The 17,818-nt window shown below is 40.0% G+C and overlaps 1 protein-coding gene across 3 annotated transcripts in view; it reads right to left on the bottom strand.

The window, feature by feature from the left end:
• Positions 1–17,818, bottom strand: part of Fmn1 (formin 1) — a 365,829-nt gene that overhangs the window by 130,572 nt on the left and 217,439 nt on the right. For all 3 annotated transcript variants that reach the window (XM_036185303.1, XM_036185304.1, XM_036185305.1), the window contains one exon: positions 14,933–15,020. In XM_036185303.1, the coding sequence (XP_036041196.1) occupies positions 14,933–15,020 (88 nt within the window). The remainder of the gene's footprint in view (positions 1–14,932; positions 15,021–17,818) is intronic.

The raw sequence follows: 17,818 nt of genomic DNA, 5'->3' as shown, positions 1-17,818 counted from the left end.
CTGTATCTGAGCTTGGAACCCAAATCAAACAATCTCTGTCACCGAGAGAGAGAGAGAGAGAGAGAGAGAGAGAGAGAGAGAGAGAGAGAGAGAGAGAGAGATATCTGGGATTTTTCCACACTGAGTAAATGCTTGATTTAAAAGAGTTAGTCATCCTCGACCCCAGATACATGGTTCAGTGGTTTGTATTACTGGGTACCAGGCAGCAAAAAGAACATATGAAGAAAGGATGGGACCAGAAACAGGCTGGGCTCTAGGGACACTTATTCACCCATTTATCCTCCTAGGCACCAAATAATTATTTGTTGAGTGTGCACGAAAATCAGTTTTCCAGAAATTGTCTTCAAAGGCCATGGGCATTGAAGACAAAAGTGTTGCTGACACTTAAAGTTTTGGATCTCATGAAATTTCTATCTTAGACTGAGGAAGAGAAAATAAATAAATGCATGATTGCAGGGGGCAGTAAACTTAAGAGGAAGTAAACTGAGCTGGGGGTAAAGATTAGCTGTAGCCTAGCATGCATGGATTCCTCCTGGGTTTGATCCTTAGCACCCAAAAGAACAGGGAAAAGAAATAACAGACAAATGTGTATAACAAGAGGTAACATGATCAAGAAAGGCTTCTTACGGGAGGTGACATTTCAGTTAAGACCTAAAAAGGTCAATGTTGTGACTATCTTGGCAGAAGAACATTCAGGGGCGCGGGGGGGGGGGGTAACTGCCAAAGTGAGACTCTTTTGGAGGTGGACTGGGGAGAGGTGACTTCCATGAACAGAGCTAACCTTATCCACTGTATGAGCTAATGCGGTAGGATGTGGGACCTGGGGATAGCTGTAAAACAGACACAACACCCTTTACCACTTACTGAAGATATGGAGTGAGGCAATACGTGTGGTTGCCATACCACAGAAAGGATAGGCCCATGACTGAACCTAAGAAAGGCCTATGATGATTATGACTTCAATTATGTATTGCCATGTGTTTAAAAGCTTGCTCTAAGAAGTGGAGAAGACTTGGAACTACCAGGAATTCATGCTCTAAGTACAACTTCTGGAATTCTTTGCTGTTTCAGGTAGTCTTTGCTATGAAACCCTCTTGGTCCTTCCTGCCAGAATCCAACTGAGGCATAACTCAGAAAGCTTTATTAACATGGTAAGTATAGGTTTAGATATCTCAAAGTTATGAAGAATACTGTGTAAAATACCTTATAGGCAACTTCATATATCCAGACCTATTGATATAGCCTAATGCTTCTCTCTAAGTTCAATCCTTCCCACAGGCCATCCTTCATTATATAACCAAAGTTAGTTAATTAGCTAGCTGTTTAAGTAATGAGTGAATGAGTAACAAAGTAATGAGTTAATTAGCTACTTAGTTAGTTCATTAGTTAGCTCCTAGTCTCATTTCTGACCTCCACCTCCTCCATGCTTCTCAGATGCAACTCCCCATCTGTCATCATACCTTAGATTCTTCCCTTTCCACATCTCATCTACTGAGGCTCAGGACTCAGACAGTCCCTGGCCTGGAAGGACAACTCTTGAATTTCGGCTAGAGAATCCTCAGTCAGCCACAGTACTTCATATTTTAAATGGAATAAAAACAGTGTAATGTTAGAACGTGCAACTTGCTAACTGTGCAATAGTTTCTCTCCTGCACTAGACTGGAAGATTCCTGAAGTCAGGGATTGTTCCTTCGGCACCTTGACCACTCTTCCTGGGTTGAAATTGGTACAAAACAGTGGTGTGTGTGTGTGTGTGTGTGTGTGTGTGTGTGTGTGTGTGTGTGTCAGAGACAGAGACAGACAGATGGAAGGAGAGAGGGAGACAGACAGACAGAGAGAGGAAGGGAAGGAGAGAGAGACAGATAGACAGACAGACAGAGACAGAGACAGAGACAGAGACAGAGAGATTGATTGATTGATTGATTCTACGGGGCTCCCAAAGTCTGAATTTTGGTGGATATGAGGAAAGTTTCTTGATAAGGAGAGCTTTGGATCTTGAAAACACACAGGGACACTGAGGTGAGGAAGGGCAGGAGTTAAACAAATCAGAATATTATATTACACATTCTGTATTTGAATTCAGCTTGCTTTGTTCCTTCTTAATCTCCCCTTTCCAAAAATCTAGGTGTTTTCAATTGGGTTAAGTAATCAAGATGTTTAGTTACTGTCTCACTATAGCTAAGCTGCAGTCCTAAATACTGAAAGACAAAGATAATTTAATAAGTGATTTTCCTATCATTAAAGTATGACTACGACAGGTGCTATCCCATCATTCCACCTTCAAAAAATTTTTTTAGGAAGAAATGTCACCTTAGAATAAATTTTTCAAGTTAAGGTTAACTGGTATAATGTTCCAGGTAGACTCCTAAACTCCACTTGCTAATCATTATTAATTAAGCCAAACTCTTGTCATGCAAAGACAATTTCTAAACTTACAATATGTCCCATGGAACGTAAAATGGAAGGACGTGAGACAGCGAAAGAAGGAGATGCTGACAGGTTCACAGAATCTTTTAGAAATTGCAAGTTTTTTTGGCTTGAAAAGAATTAACAAGACTGAGGAGATGGGTCGGCCTGTAGTTGAGGATGAGACCTTGTAGAATTTGGAGCCCTGTGAAAGGACCTGCTACACACTTGATGAGCATCAGGGAGTTGCTAGGCACTTTTGTGCTGAGGAATTTGGACAGTTTAGCACCTAATTCAATGGCTAAGGTGTGAAAACCCTTAGGGTACAGGTGGCTTCCTGGAGCACTCTCTGGAACTGTCCTTGACTCTGGAGAACTGGGAAGTGAAAGCACACTGAGGCTTTAAGGAACCCAGAGTCAAGGGAGAACCCCCATGCCATCCCCACAGAAGCAGATAGAACAGAGCCCACGGGGGTGGGGGATGGATCAGAGGAAAGAGAATGCTAAAGGAAAAGGATATCAAGAGATCACTTTGGTCCTATGATGTGTTTCTAGTAAAGCCTCATGTCAACCAGATATGGATCCTACAATTAAAATAAAATTCAAAGACAGAGGAAGCGGTTCCAAGAGACTATCTAGTTTCTCCTGGGATCTTCAGGAGATTAAATTATTTCTATTTTTTCCTTTGTATAGCACACCCATCAAAAGGGAAGGCTTGGCCACAGGTCTCTGGGGAGGGCTGGCATACATGGACATAATTCAGCTTCCTATTCGCCAAATGTAGTCTAGGTGCTAGGGGTGGTGGCAGGATCCATATGTCAGATACGTCTTAAAATACTGAAATCAACAAAGGACCCAATCACTCATGCAAACATTCATATTCAACTTAGAAGCCATTACATGAACTTATTTAATTAGTTAAATGATAACCACAGTCTTTGATTAAAATATGTGTGAAGTTCCCTAGGATCAGACTGCTTCTGCCATTTTATAATAGAAAATATGCATTCTTGATAAGTCAACAGTAAAGGGCTTGCCTAGTGCATGCAAGACCATAGGGTCAATCAGCAGAACCACAAAACAACAATAACAAACAAATGAATATAAACAAACAAACGCATATTTTTCTCTCTCTCTGTCATTTGCCTGTCCCCACAAATAGGTGTTCAACTTTCTTAGAAACCGAATAAAAAATGACTGCCCACCTAACTCTCTAGCAAGTCACAAAGCTTTGGTACAGTAATTCTGAGTAATCCCTGCTTTGGTCCCATCTGCAAAGGGCTCATTATTCCAACACTCCTGCAGACGGTGTCAGAAAGGTGAAGTGTCAAATCCACAAAGGGGAGACCCCAGCAGCTCTTTGCTACTGCAATATCAATCATTGCTGGTGGTTTTTACTTTTATCTCCCTCCCTCCTCTGTTATCCCTGCCTCACACTGTCAGTTCAGTTAGAATATTTCACCTACACCTCACAATATGTCAAAAGGAAGGAGACACACGCTGTGAAAAGCTGGTAATTTTATTGGGTTCCTTTACCTTTAAAAATCTGTTACTTGGTCAAGTCTGGTTTCTGGACTTCTTTTTTTGCAGGGAAATTGAGGCAAACATTTTTATGTGGTCCTCTGGTGCCTGCTCTGTGCTCCAAGGATTATATACACAAGGATCATTAGAGTAGTGTTTCACCCATTAAGATATAATAACCGTCAGCAGGGACAAAAAGCAGACCAGTATCACAAATTCAAACTAACAGGCATACATAAAAAACTATGTGCCTGCTTGAGGCACATGCGCAGGTCAGGGTCTTACTCAACAGGCAAATCCCCTCCCTGGCTCTTCTGTCAGGGAAGCAGGAAGAACCTACAAGAGTTCTCTCAGCCCTCTAGCCACTTTTCCATCCTGAACATAACTCTGTCTCTGAGTGTATCTGTCTAAATGAGTAGTGTGCTTGGTGTTTGAAAGATGTGTAACTAGAAAGCCAAGTAAAGCAGGGACGGTGACTTGTCACAAGAATATTTGTTCTTTGTTTTTCTTTTGGTGATGCTGGAGTTTGCCATGCTTAGAGGTACTCTACTATTGAGACACATTCCCAGCTTGGGAGATGTTCATTTTGACTGAAGAATCACCTCCACGCAAGAGCTGTGGGAGAGAGATAACACACGGGCTTTCTTATAGGTTAGCCAAGGAAAGTGTGGTTATCCAAAGGAAGGAGATTCCACAGACAGATAGGTGTGTAGAGTAATTCTTCTGCAGCCCATTTTATTCCTTTGTATAATCATTTGTACTACTTAAGTAGCTGACAGGATTGCCTCGCACAGGGTGACCTGTAACAAGCACAAATGACTTAGATCTTTTATCAGCCAGTAAAAGAAAGACTGACAAAATTAGCTGACTCTGTTGGTGAACATTGTTTTGTTGGCAATGCTCACTGGTAAGCAGCCAACATAAAACTTAGTTGTTTTGCTCAAATTACTCTATTCCTTTTCTAGGGATCAATAAAAGTTACTGGTGAGTAAAGGAGAAAAGAATGAGAAAGTAATACAGAAGAATATAGATTTTAAAAACTCTGTATACTTCTCCCAAAAAACTGCAAAAAAAAAGAAAGAAAGAAAGAAAAAAAGAAAGAAAGAAAGAAAGAAAAGAAAAGAAAAAAGAAAAAAATTATTCTCCCAGGCTCAACCAAAGAAAAGGGAAGCACAATGGGGTTCAAGGGAGGGTAATGGCAGAATCTGAGTGCTGAAGAGAAGGCGAGAACTTCTCACAGCTTCAGCTACCAACTATGGAGGCCACCACTCTAAGGGAGCTGGGAGTCCATCTGGTGAGAGGAAGGGATAGGGGCAGGCAGAGAGGAATGTGGAGTCAGAGGTGGAGGAACCATTCTGCTGAGGTAAGACCTCCTGTCCCCACTGAAGGGCCCCTGGACAAGGACAAGTCTCTTTTCTTCACAGTAGCAGAATTCCTCTGGACCCTTTCCTCCCCCTGCCTCGTCCCCACGCCCACCCTCACCCCCAAGTCACTGTGTTTCTCCTCCCCTGGGCATCCAGCATGCCTGTTCAGACACAGATCCATACAAACCCTTGCTGGATGCTAGCGTCCAAAAGATATGCTCCAGGGCACCCACTAAAAAGCAGCATAAAGAAGACTCTGACCATTTCATTAGAGGGTAGGGGCTGTGGGCGGACTTCTCTGAGGATTAGCAGTGAGTGATTACTGCAGGCTTTCTCTGGGCCAGCATTGCTCAAAGTGTTTCACATGCAACTTCTCGAAGAAGGGGGTGCTGTTGCCTGGGTTTTATGAATAATAAAAGTGAGGTATGAAATCACTCAGCTTGATTTCTCAAGCTCAACTCTGCAGTCATCAACCCTCCAATGAAGAAGAGAAATTTACCAGACCAAGACTGTACATCTTCTGTTCTTTATAGGTATAGCCTTACCATTGGAAAAGACATTTAAACAACAAACAGAGTAATCTAAAAACAGACTAAATTCCTCTAAGATAACGAACCATCAACTGGCAGACAAAAGTCTACAGAAAAAACTTCATTTTTCTGAATGGCATTACATGCCTTTTATACAAATAAAGGTGTCTGAGGGGAATCTCATGTGGTTATAAAAAATCCACATTCACTAATATTTTACTATCTCCAGTGTTAACTCTAACAATTCAGTTTATCTAATGCAATGACCCAACTTCAATCTTTTCATAATTGAAGTTATTCTAAAGAATAACCTGGTGTTCCAATTGAGTTACCTTACATAGAATTTCTGGGAGGGAGGAACTGAGAGTTTGAAAATGCTTTCTCTTAAACAAAAGCTATAGAAATAACTGGAATTTTTATATTTCATGCTAAAAGTCACCAAAAGAGAAGCAAAACCACACTGGGAAACGAGGAAACGCAAAATGACCTCCAGATACATAAAGAATAGGTAGTAGCGAGGGAAAGCAATTTCTAGTCTTCACTGCACTTCTGAATGCCTGGTGGAGCATAACAGTAGCTGATGAAGACCTTAATTTAGGCCCTGATGGGATGAGAAGCAAGTGTGACGGACAAAGTAAATATGGGCTGTCTGGAGAAAAGTGGAAATGGTCACACAAAAGGAACATTTAGCTCATCCATCCTAAAACCTCAAAATCATTCAATCTTCTAACACAACAATCCCAACTTTCCCTAAGTCCAGGCATGTACCATGCCCCAAGATACCATCATGTAACTACAGTTAAGATTGTCCGTGGTTCAAACCTCAAAGAAAGGCAGAGTGTCGGATTCACAAGACTTCCCTGCCAGCGTCGCCTCTATTCTCGGGAGGGCGGTGGAATGAGAAGCAGTTTGTGTTAAGCTACCTCTGTCCCTCCATTCGTTCTGCTCTTTTAAGCCAAATTACATTCCAGGCAGATTGGACAGTCTCGGCAGAGTGCCTGGAGGAAAAGTATAAAGAGGTCCCAGCCTCCACTTTCGGACGCCATCCTGCTATTGAAGGAATGTCTACTGGCTTAGAAAGAGGCGAGGGGAGCCCCACTGCCGAGGTGTTTCAGACTCAGTGGGAGCAAAGAAAAGGTAGGAAAGGAAAGGGAAGTATTAGAAAGACCGCTTCCTTCTCCTAATTTTCTAAATTGGCCTCAATCGGTGCTTAATGAATTGACACTCGCCTCGTCACTGGGTTGCTATGCCAGCAGATTATGGTCACAAGTCACTCATGGTGGGTAAGCTCCTTCACTATGTGACAGCTTCACTTTCTTTGCTTTCAATATGTTGTGATTTAGGCTGAGGAGGACAATTTAAGTGAAGTTCTTTTCACTCTAATGTCTATTTCTAATTAAACTTCACAATATACACCAGGTGCCTTTGAGATTTCTGCAGAGAAACCCTACCCTGAAGGGAAATGGTAAGAGAATGGCAGAGGCTTTGTCTTTATTGTCCACGGAACAAGAGTGAAAAGCACAATCATCTCGTATTTGCCAAGGAGCTGTGTCCCATAAACCTTATTGAAATTTCCACCTTTTCATCACAATTGTATCCAAACGTGAATCCAAAGCTATCAAAATTAGCAAGACATTTAGAATCTTGTGAATCTCCTTTAATTTGGATCTTCTGTTTCAGAATGTGGATGTTAGCTCTGCTGTGCATTTGTGTAGCATACATATTAGAATGTACACCTTGCTCTAAAACACCAGACTGGTGAGGGTTATCTGTAAGGGTACTATTGAGTTCTTAGGCTAAGGTGAGATTTTTCTCAGGAAAGTCTTAAATGACCTATGGTGTATTCCCAATGCTGAATCAGATTCATTTGGACAACTTCCCTAAGTACTGACGTGGATTTCTGGAACTTATAAGAGCAAAGCAACAGGTCCAGTGGGTGGGTACTCTGGGATCTGTGTTCCAGGCTCGGAGCCTTCCTTAACTGGCCTTCCTTTCTCACACTGACACTCTGACACTGAGAGGCTACAACACAATGCAGCTGAACCCAGTTGACCAGACCAGTAGGAACTCAATGAAAAATGTTTTATTTTGATGTTAGATTAAATATTATAAATATAAGTTCTGAGTGTGCGGGAAATTCCAAATGAATGCCAGGAGGTTTCTGGCACCTACTCTATTGCAAGGCATATGGAGGTTTATATCAAGAAGAGTCAACAGCAATTTTCCATCTCCCCTGGGACAAGAATAAGAGGAAATTACTAACATGGAATGAAAACATTAATTTGCAATCATGTAGGCAGTCACTGTGTCCACACATGCCAAATGCTTCTAAATGTAAGTCATCCTATCTCATGATTGAAAGCTAGGGGTAAGTAAATCAGTGATTCAGTATATCTTGAGTGAAACACAGGCTTTCTGGGACCGCTGATTGTCTTTGAAAACCATTTTCTCTATAATCACTCCTTTGGTGAATCTGTTCTAGACCTCAGGAAGTATGCTACTTTGAGCAGAGAAAACCCCAGACTTACCTTTTGAAGGGTGTTGTGTCTGTAGCCTAGCCTTACTCCTTTCCCACCAGGGCAGAGTTTTCAGTGTTCCCCAGACACTAGCTTGAACAGCTCTAGTGAAGGGATGCTAAAATCATCTAAAACAGAATTTATTCTTTCCTTAAAGCTGCTTTTGCTGCTACACCTCTGGTTTACCTTTTGTTTTTGTTTTTGTTTTTCATTTGCAAAGGTGCAGCCCAGAATTTGGTTTCCATTACTCCCATAGATGTTACTACTAACTACAACTACTCTCTTTAAAAATCCCATGTTTCTTTTAAAATAATGTATGTCAGCCTTGGTTCTGACCTTCAGCATTTATCATGTAAGCCCACATAATCTCTCATAGATTTATCCACCTGTATTAGTCACTCTTCTGGTAATTATGATCAAATACCCAAAGAGACAAAGTAGGAAGGATTTCTTTGGTTCACAGTTTCAGACGGTTCATCCATGGATGTTGGCCACACAGACTTGGGCAGAAGATTATCATAGCACACGTGTGACAGAGCTGTATTTCAGCTCCTGATGGACAGGAAGCAGAAAGAAGGGGAATATGGGGAGGAGCCAGAACAAGAAAAAGCCCTCAAGGACATGACAAGTCAGAGCCCTCATGAGCTGAGCTGATAGTCTCTGCAGATGCCATCATAGACTTGTCCAGAAGTGTGCTTCATAACACAGGTGTTTCTTAATCCAATCAGGATGGCAATCACAACTGACTGTCAAATCATCTTCAGTTCTATTTTCATTTATTTATTCAACAAGCCCTTAATGATCCCTATGTGGATACCAGACACAGGAAGGAGGTTTCTGGGGTTCACATCTGTGGGCACTCCCTTTCTTGGAGCTTCTATCCTGATAGTGTATGCAAATGTAGGAAAAGAAGACATGCAAACCAAACAAAATATTGGGCTCTGTGTAAAACTAAAATAGTAAATGGTGAGATAGCAGGAGGGTAAATCTGAGAAGGCCTCTGTCAGGTGATGGTTAATCCCAAATCCACAGAAAGATAGGGAGCTGGCTCCACAGACTGGAAGGTAGGAAAGCATTTCTGAAAGAGGGAATGTACTGTCCATATGACATGTGCAGCACACTCAAGGATAAAAAGGAAGTTCCTTAAGGGATCGAGGAAGACCATGGTGGATAGTTAGAAGTTCAGAGAGAGTGGAAGCAAGCAGGGTAAAGGGGGAAATAAAGACTTCGGCAGCAGTATGCAGGACATCAAAGCTTCAAGATACTGTGGTCCTCCGGCTCAGATCACAGTACTATGGCCCTCAAATGTCTTCTGTTTCTGATGTAAAACGTGCAGATCCCTTCTGATGATATAGGTGGCCTTTCCTGGTGTATGTGCTGCTCATGATTTGAGTCTTAGATTCTGAAACAAGCTGCATTTGATTGCTGCCCATACACTGCATTTGATTGGAGCCTCCTTTTCACTTGTCTTGTCCCATGTTTGTCCCTCACTTGGAAAGGCCCCTTTCCCTAATGGGATCATCTCAAGTCTTACAGGACACCATGGCTGTGATTTCACAGCCAATTCTTTTGGAACCTCTAACTGATGACACATCCAGTGAGCTCCTGAGAATGCTTAGAGTCTGGTCCTAGTGCAGAACCTGACAGGGCTAGCAATCAGTATATGCCAAAGGCAAGGCAGGAGGGTGGTTCGCTTTGGTCAGGGCACTAGAACAGAATCTATTCTATTTAGTATAATAATAGTTAATCTTTTTTTCAAAATTGAAATTAAATTCAGCAAATATGAAAATAAGACTTTAAATTGTGATTTGAGTTCATTAGTTCATTTAGTTGTAAGCAGTGTTAACAACCAGAGAACTTCATTGAAACCTGATATAAATGTACAAGGAATTGTCTTTGTTATATGCTGCCTTGCTATTTAGAGTGCCATAACTTCACATTATGACAATTTATTTATAGATAGTGGACCTAGTTAATATCAGACTACCTAATGGCATACTTGATACAGAAATGGTAGCAGGTGGGAGTGAAGCTCAGTGGTAGAGCAAATCCCCAGGAAGTGCAAGGTTGTGTGTTTGATCCTCAGCACTGCAGATAGATAAGTAGGTAGATAGGTAGGCAGATAGATAGATAGATAGATAGATAGATAGATAGATAGACAGATTGAAAAGTCACTGTCATTTAGAAAACAGGAACCCTGAATTGCTTCAGGATGCTGACAGGTCCCTCTACTGGCAAGCTGAAGAGTACATTTTTTTTCCAGGAATCAGGTGTTTACTTTTCAGGATTGGTCTATGCTTGTTTCTTTGCACTCATACCATCATCTACCTGTCTCTTACTCAAAATATGTTATTGTGTTTGCTAGGAATGTGCTGAAGTATAGATCATATCTTACATGGGAAACAGCATAAATATACATCATATCAAGTGGAGACATATGAAGGAAAAAATGGGCAAGCATGGTCACTGTTTTACGTACAATAAACTTTATTCAGTTCCTTTTGCGTATGTCCTGTTGAGTATGACAGATTGCCACATGGATAAGGGTCATTTTGAGTCATGTGATACTGCAGTAAACCAACTCAGAATCATAAATGTTTTCATGGCATTACAACCTCATTGGATTGAATATTCTTTGTGAGGAAAAACAAGATAGTAGCTTGCCTGGACCTTTCCAATGCTGTAGTTGAGAACATGATTATGTGAAATAAATGTGAACTTTTCTGTACTGGATTTCAGGTTATATACACTATTTCTTGGGACTTTGAAAAGAATAAATTAGCATCTTTTGTTTTTGCAGCCTGACAAATATCCTATATCTAGAAGGTAGAAAGATATGCTCTTAACTGGCCATATCAGCCTTGAGGGTTTGCCTAGCTATAAGCTGGACTCCTCCAATCAGATCTTGCTCAGTCTCCTCACATGAACATTAATGTTTCAGGCTGGCACCAGCATGAGGTATTTTTTCAACAGGACAACAGCACAGGGCCAAGTATATTCCATTCACAATCATACTTGGATACAGAATGAAAGCTCATTCAGACACCAGTGTCAGTCAATGACTCTCAAGGAATAATTTAATAACATAGCCTCTGGTGATTTTGCTATATTCATCTGGTATGTATTATTATATGATGAACTGGCATGGAGATTAGTGTTTTACAACTAAGGAGCCAACCGTGTAGAGTATAACTGTCTCAGTTAGAGTTTCTATTGCCGTGAAGAGACACTGTTGACCTCAGCAACTCTTATAAGGAAAACACTTAATTTAGGGGGCTCACTTACAGGTCAGATGTTCAGTCCATTATCATCATAGTGGGGAGCATGGCAGCATGCAGCCGACATGGTAACAACATAGTAGCTGAGAATTCTACATCTTGCAGGCAACAGGAAGTTGACTGAGAACCTGGGCAGTATCCTGAGCATAGGAAACCTCAAAGCCCACCCCTACAATGACACACTTCCTCCAACAAGGCCATACCAACTCCAACAAAGCCACATCTCCCAATGAGATCCTGAGATTGAGATTATGGGGGCCAATTACATCCAAACTACCACACTAACCAAAGTGTCTGTGGCAGAGAAAAATCTATAATCATACATACAAGACACAGAAGTCTGTGATGCTATGATTAGGATTTTTAATGCTAAGACAAAAGATCATGTTTACTCCACATACACACGTTCTTGCCTAGAGTGGGAGGGTCCAGACAAACTAAAATCTTGTTCACTTCACAATGACTATCCAGTCCGATGGGACTGTAATGCCATGGAAAAGTGTATGGCCCTGCATTGGTAACTACTATCTCACATGAGTCAAATGCCCCTTATCTATATGGCAATCTGTCATACTCAGTGACACATACGCAAAAGGAACTGAACAAAGTTTCAGGGGTTGTTGAAAGCTGGAAAATCCATATTGTGAGATAAAATCAAATCTCCCTGGGATCTACCAAGCATGTGAGAAGCACAAGTTAAGAGCAAAACTCTTGTACCACAGTTGTTGAATCTTCTCATTCCAATGATTATACCCTACATGTAGTTTCTCTTCAAAGGACTATCAAATTCTGATTGAAAGTTTCCTTCTAAAAGGTCCTAAAGCCAATGAAACCTTCTAATTTCAATAGTAGGCCTTTCAAATAATAGAGTGTGTTTGAAACTGTTCCAAACTGCCATCAACTATGACAGTTTTCAAGTTTAATATGCACACTTATATGTTTGGTTCTATTATTAAGCCAAAATAATTTTTAAAAAATCAGCCTATTTACATACTCTGTGACTATCATTTACTTAAAACGTTTTATTATCTTTAATAAACTCATTTTTTTGTATTGCAACAAAATTGTAATCTCCTACCAAATCCATTTTGAAAGGAAAAGTAATGTGAGGAAGGATCTTGAGTGACTTCAGAAGCCTTCTCCTGAGCAGCGGCAGAGTAAAATGACTTTGTGCAAGAGGGGCAAACCTTAAGTGAAGGGCTCTTTTCAAGTGTTTGTGCCACTCAACCCATGCTCAACTGCACTGAAAGCCCCTCATGTTATCAGTGACATGTCTAAGTAAAGGCTAACATTTAATTGATGGTTAAAAAGGGGCAATATTGTTTTAATGTAAGACACAAGAGACATGATGACTTTTGGTCTACTTTTATTAAGGAAAATGTATACAAATAAAACTTATTCTTTTTAAAATTATAATAAAAAGGGGTTAGAGAGATGGCTCAGTGGTTAAGAGAAATTGTTGCTTTTGCAGAGAATTTGGGCTCAGTTCCCAGCACCCACATGGTGATTAACAACAGCTATAACTCCAGTCCCATAAGACACTGTGCCCTTTTGGTTTTCATGGGCACTGTATGCATATGGTGCATAAATATACATACAGATATAACATCTATACATACAAATTAAAAATAAATAAACCTTTTAAAACTTATATTGAGAAGCATTTTATTTAGGAAGTCATCTTTCCAGAGTTCAGGTTCTGAAGATTATTTTTATTCATGTCTTTCTGAGGAACCAACATGAAAGACAAAAATTTTCAAGTTTAGAAATCAAGGTGGGATTTTCTCCCTTCCTCTTAATTCATTTTTTTTTCCTAGCCAGTCTATGCATCAACCTCTTTAAATGCTTTTATTTAAAACTATGCCAAAGATAACAAAGTGAAATGCTCTCATTTAAAGAAAGAAGTAGGGACAGACAATGGCAAAATCAAGTGGTTGTTATGTGGTTTTTCTATATAGACATATTCCATCTAAAGAATAAGAAATGATTGAATCCATCCATCAATATCTTATATATTCCTAATGAAGGAATAAACCTAGCCAAAAATCCTCAGTGCCTAGTAACCTCACAAGCCACTCAGTACTAACTTCAAAGAAGTCGTGTATATATACCAAACAGCATCTATGAGGAATTCCTCAGTTACCCAGTGTAAATCTAAACCTGCTGTGGATATCGCTCTGTGTAAATAAATTTCTGATTGGCCAGTGGTCAGGCAGGAAGTATAGGCGGGACAAGAGAGAAGAGAATTCTGGGAAGTAGAAGGCTGGAGAGACACCACCAGCCGCCGCCGCCATGAGAAGCAACATGTAAAGATACTGGTAAGCCACAAGCCATGTGGCAAAGTATAGATAAGCAGAAATGGGTTAATTTAAGATAGAAAAAGTAGGTAACAAGAAGCCTGCCACAGCCATACAGTTTGTAAGCAATATAAGTCTCTGTGTGCTTTCTTGGTTGGGTCTGAGCGACTGTGGGACTGGCGGGTGAGAGAGATTTGTCCTGACTATGGGCCTACAGGAAAACTCTAACTACATAAACCAAACTAATACTGCACAGGAAACATAAGAGGATAGACAAATGTGAGAGATAAAACATGTTAATGTAATTGGCAAAATATCAAAGTGGGAAACTGTAAGGCAAGTGAGTGGGTTTCCTCAACAAATGAATTTCCAAGGTAAAACTCAAAATGAAAACAGGGCGCAGAAAAATATACATCAAAAGAAATTTAAGAGATACCTCAATGGCATGTAGGATGTCTTTTGGGATCCTCACTGAAAATAGGTGCCAAAGAAAGGGTCCATTAATAAGTACATAGCCAACCAAGTAAATGATAGCTGCATCTATGAAGATACTGAGAAATTTTTATTAATCATTTTTAAGACAAGATAATGGGGCTAAAGTTGTATTTTGGGAAAGTCCTTTCCCCTTTTATTGGTAGTACTAATGTTTTTGTGAGATTAATTACAAAATGTCTGAGAGATCTTTCTCCTAACAATCTAGTCGGTACAGGGATTGCTTATATCAAAGAAAAGTAACAATGGATTCTGACTGGGTATTGTTACCAGACAGTCTAACTTTTTCCTGTGTTTGAAAATTTTCACAACTGAGTGCTCAGAAGACTTTCAAAGGAGGACTGTTAGGGAATAGGAAGTAGATTGGCTGGAAATGCAAGAGGGATGATGTAGGCAACAGGAGAGAAATAAAAAATACCTCAATATTCATATAAAAATATCACAGTAAAGCTGTAGTCTTATATAATTAACATGCGTGGAAAAGTACAGAGAATTCAAAAGCCAGAGGGAAATGATGGGAAAGACTTACCCTGTTGGATATCCTTCATTTCTAAATGTAAACTAGATATCAAAATTCCCACAGTTTGAGATCGTTTTCCATCCAATAACTTGATGATCTATAATTTTAAATAAAGAGAGAAAATACAAGCTCAAACAATCATGCAATCCCTCAGGAAAAAAAAAAAAACCAAAGACTTTAAGACTTTTAGATACATTGATATACTTATGGAAAAACTGACCCAGTACCACAGGCACTTGACTTAATGCTTAAATGGAAAGCAGTGTGTCTACATTACAGACATTTTAAAAATAAAGGAAAATTCCATGCAGAGTTCAGCTGGTCTAACACAAACAGCAAAAATCTTTAAAGTATTTTACTGACTTTTTTCTTTTAGGTTTTAAAATACTGTGCCTCACCATGTAGACCAGATTGGCCTAGGACCCATGACCTCAGCCTCCTGAGTGCAGAGGTTCCAGGAATGTGCCACCACTCCTGAAAACTTTGACCTCCTCAAACACAAGGGTCCTAGACAACAAGACATATGGATTCTGACTGCTGCTAGGTGAGAGCAAGCTAATCCACCACAACTTCATTGGGTGGGAGGGATATTATCACAGAAAGCCTCCCTTAGTTCTAGAGTGCTACCTGCCACTGAACTCGCATGTTTTTTCTGAAGTTGGTTCTGCTTCCCCAAAACAAGGAGGGAGGCAAGTATTTGTAGGCTCTGCCCCTACATATGTACTGAATTCTCTTCATGCTTCTAATGAAACCTCCAGACACATCCCTCTAAGTTTCTACTTATCTAGTCTTTTATTATGGAATTAATCAGATTCCTTTTCAAAACACCCATCCTTGTACATCATCTCACCAAAACCTTTTCATCTTGAATAATGGAAACTATCTGAGCGGCAACCTCCCAATACTACCTTCCCCCATAGAGAATCAAGTCATCTAGGAAGAGAGACAACTCTATTTGTTCTTCTTTACTGTAGGTGTATTAATTACTTAATTAAATATGGTGGTTTGAATAGGAATGGTCCCTATAGACTCAAATATTTGAATTCTCAATCACTGGGGAGTAGTGCTACTTGAGAGAGATTAGGGGGTGTGGCCTTGGTGGAGGAAGTGTGTCATTGGGGATAGGCTTTGGGGTTTCAAATGCTCAAACCAGACTGAGTGTCTTGCTCTCGTTATGCTGCCTGACTGTTCAGATGTAGAACTCTCAACTACCTCTCCAGCACCATGTCTACCTAACAGTTGCCATGCCATAATGTTAATGGACTAAACCTCTGAAACAATAAGCCAGCCCGAATGTTTTTCTCTATAAGAGTTGCTGTGGTCATGGTGTCTCTTCACAGCAATAGAATACAGATTAAGACAATTAATTAATTAGGTTATTAATTAATTGATTAATTTTTCTTGCCTAGAACAAGCTAGACCCTCTACTACTACACTAACTGAGGTGGTAAAAGTGCGCACCCATGACTTATTCTTGATTACACTGACAAAGGTTTCAGTTGATCACCATTGATTAGGATATATCTTCAAGCTTTTAAAACATGGCCTTCATTATGCTCAATTTCCTTCTGTGATTAGTTCAGTATGTCTTTTTAAATCAGGAAATGTGTTGTGCTAGTTAGTTTTTTGTCAACTTAGCACAAACTCAATTTAGAAAGAGAAGCCTCAGTTCAGAAAATGCCTCTGTCAGATTGGCCTGTAGAAAAGTATGTAGGGAATTTTCTTGATTATTGATTGATGTGGGAGGGTGCAGCCCAGTGCTAACCTTGGGCAAGTGGTCCTAAGTTGTATAAGAAAACAACCTTAGCAAGCCATCAGGAGACTGCTAGCAAGCAGCATTCCTGTGTGATCCCTGCTTCAGTTCCTTCCTCTGGGTTTCTGCCTTGAATCCCTGCCCTCACTTCCTTTGGTGATGCACTGTTAGCTGTTGGTCATGGTGTTTTATTGCAGCAATAAAACCCCAAGACAGATGTCCAATTTCGTCAAGTGCTCTATGTCTCTTGAGATGAACATGTGATTTTTATCCTTTGTTTTGTTAATGTATCCGAATTATACACACACACACACACACACACACACACACACACCCCACACACATACACATACATATGCACAAATATACATATGGAGAGAGAGGGAGAGAGGGAGGAAGAAAGAGAGGAAAGGGGAGGGAGAGAGAGAGAGAGAGAGAGAGAGAGAGAGAGAGAGAGGAGAGAACACCAGCCATTTGAGCATCACAGTGATAAGCCCTGTGTAACTATAACATTTGATCTTTCCAATGTTATCTTGAATTTGGCTTGCTAGTATTTTGTTCGTGGTATTCCTCTATATTAACCAGGGTCAATGCTGCTTTTCATTTCTTGCAGTGTCTTTGATATCAGAGAAATCCTCACTTCATAAAATGAATCTGCAAGTGTTCCAATTTCAGATTTTTGAAGAGCTTGTGAAACAATGGCCTGAATTTTTTCTCAAGTGTTTGGTAGACTTGTCTACTATTTTCCCTTCAGAGAGATGCTAGAGTTCTGGTTCAATTCTCTTGCAGCTGAAAGCTGTTCAGATTTTCTGTTACCTCATGATACTGCCTTGGGTGAGTTACAGGTTTCTAGGAATTGATCCATCTCATCCAGGTTACTCAAAGTTTTGGCATATCAAATATATATAAATATATATATATATATATATATATATATATATATATATATATGTAGTTATTCATATTGGCTTCTCATATTTTTCTGTGGTATCAGTTATAAATTCTGTGCTTTTGTTTGTGATTCCACATACTTGGGTCTGCTCTCTTTTTTTCTCTTTCCACTTAAAAATTTGTCAGTTTTGTTTATTATGAAAAACGCAGTTTTAAATTTTTTGACATGTTTCCTGTGGAGGCCCAAATTA

Source organism: Onychomys torridus, chromosome 4, assembly GCF_903995425.1.
Source record: "Onychomys torridus chromosome 4, mOncTor1.1, whole genome shotgun sequence".
NCBI lineage: Eukaryota > Metazoa > Chordata > Mammalia > Rodentia > Cricetidae > Onychomys > Onychomys torridus.
Note: the sequence above shows the minus strand (reverse complement) of the source record. Positions and strands in the feature narration are given on the sequence as shown.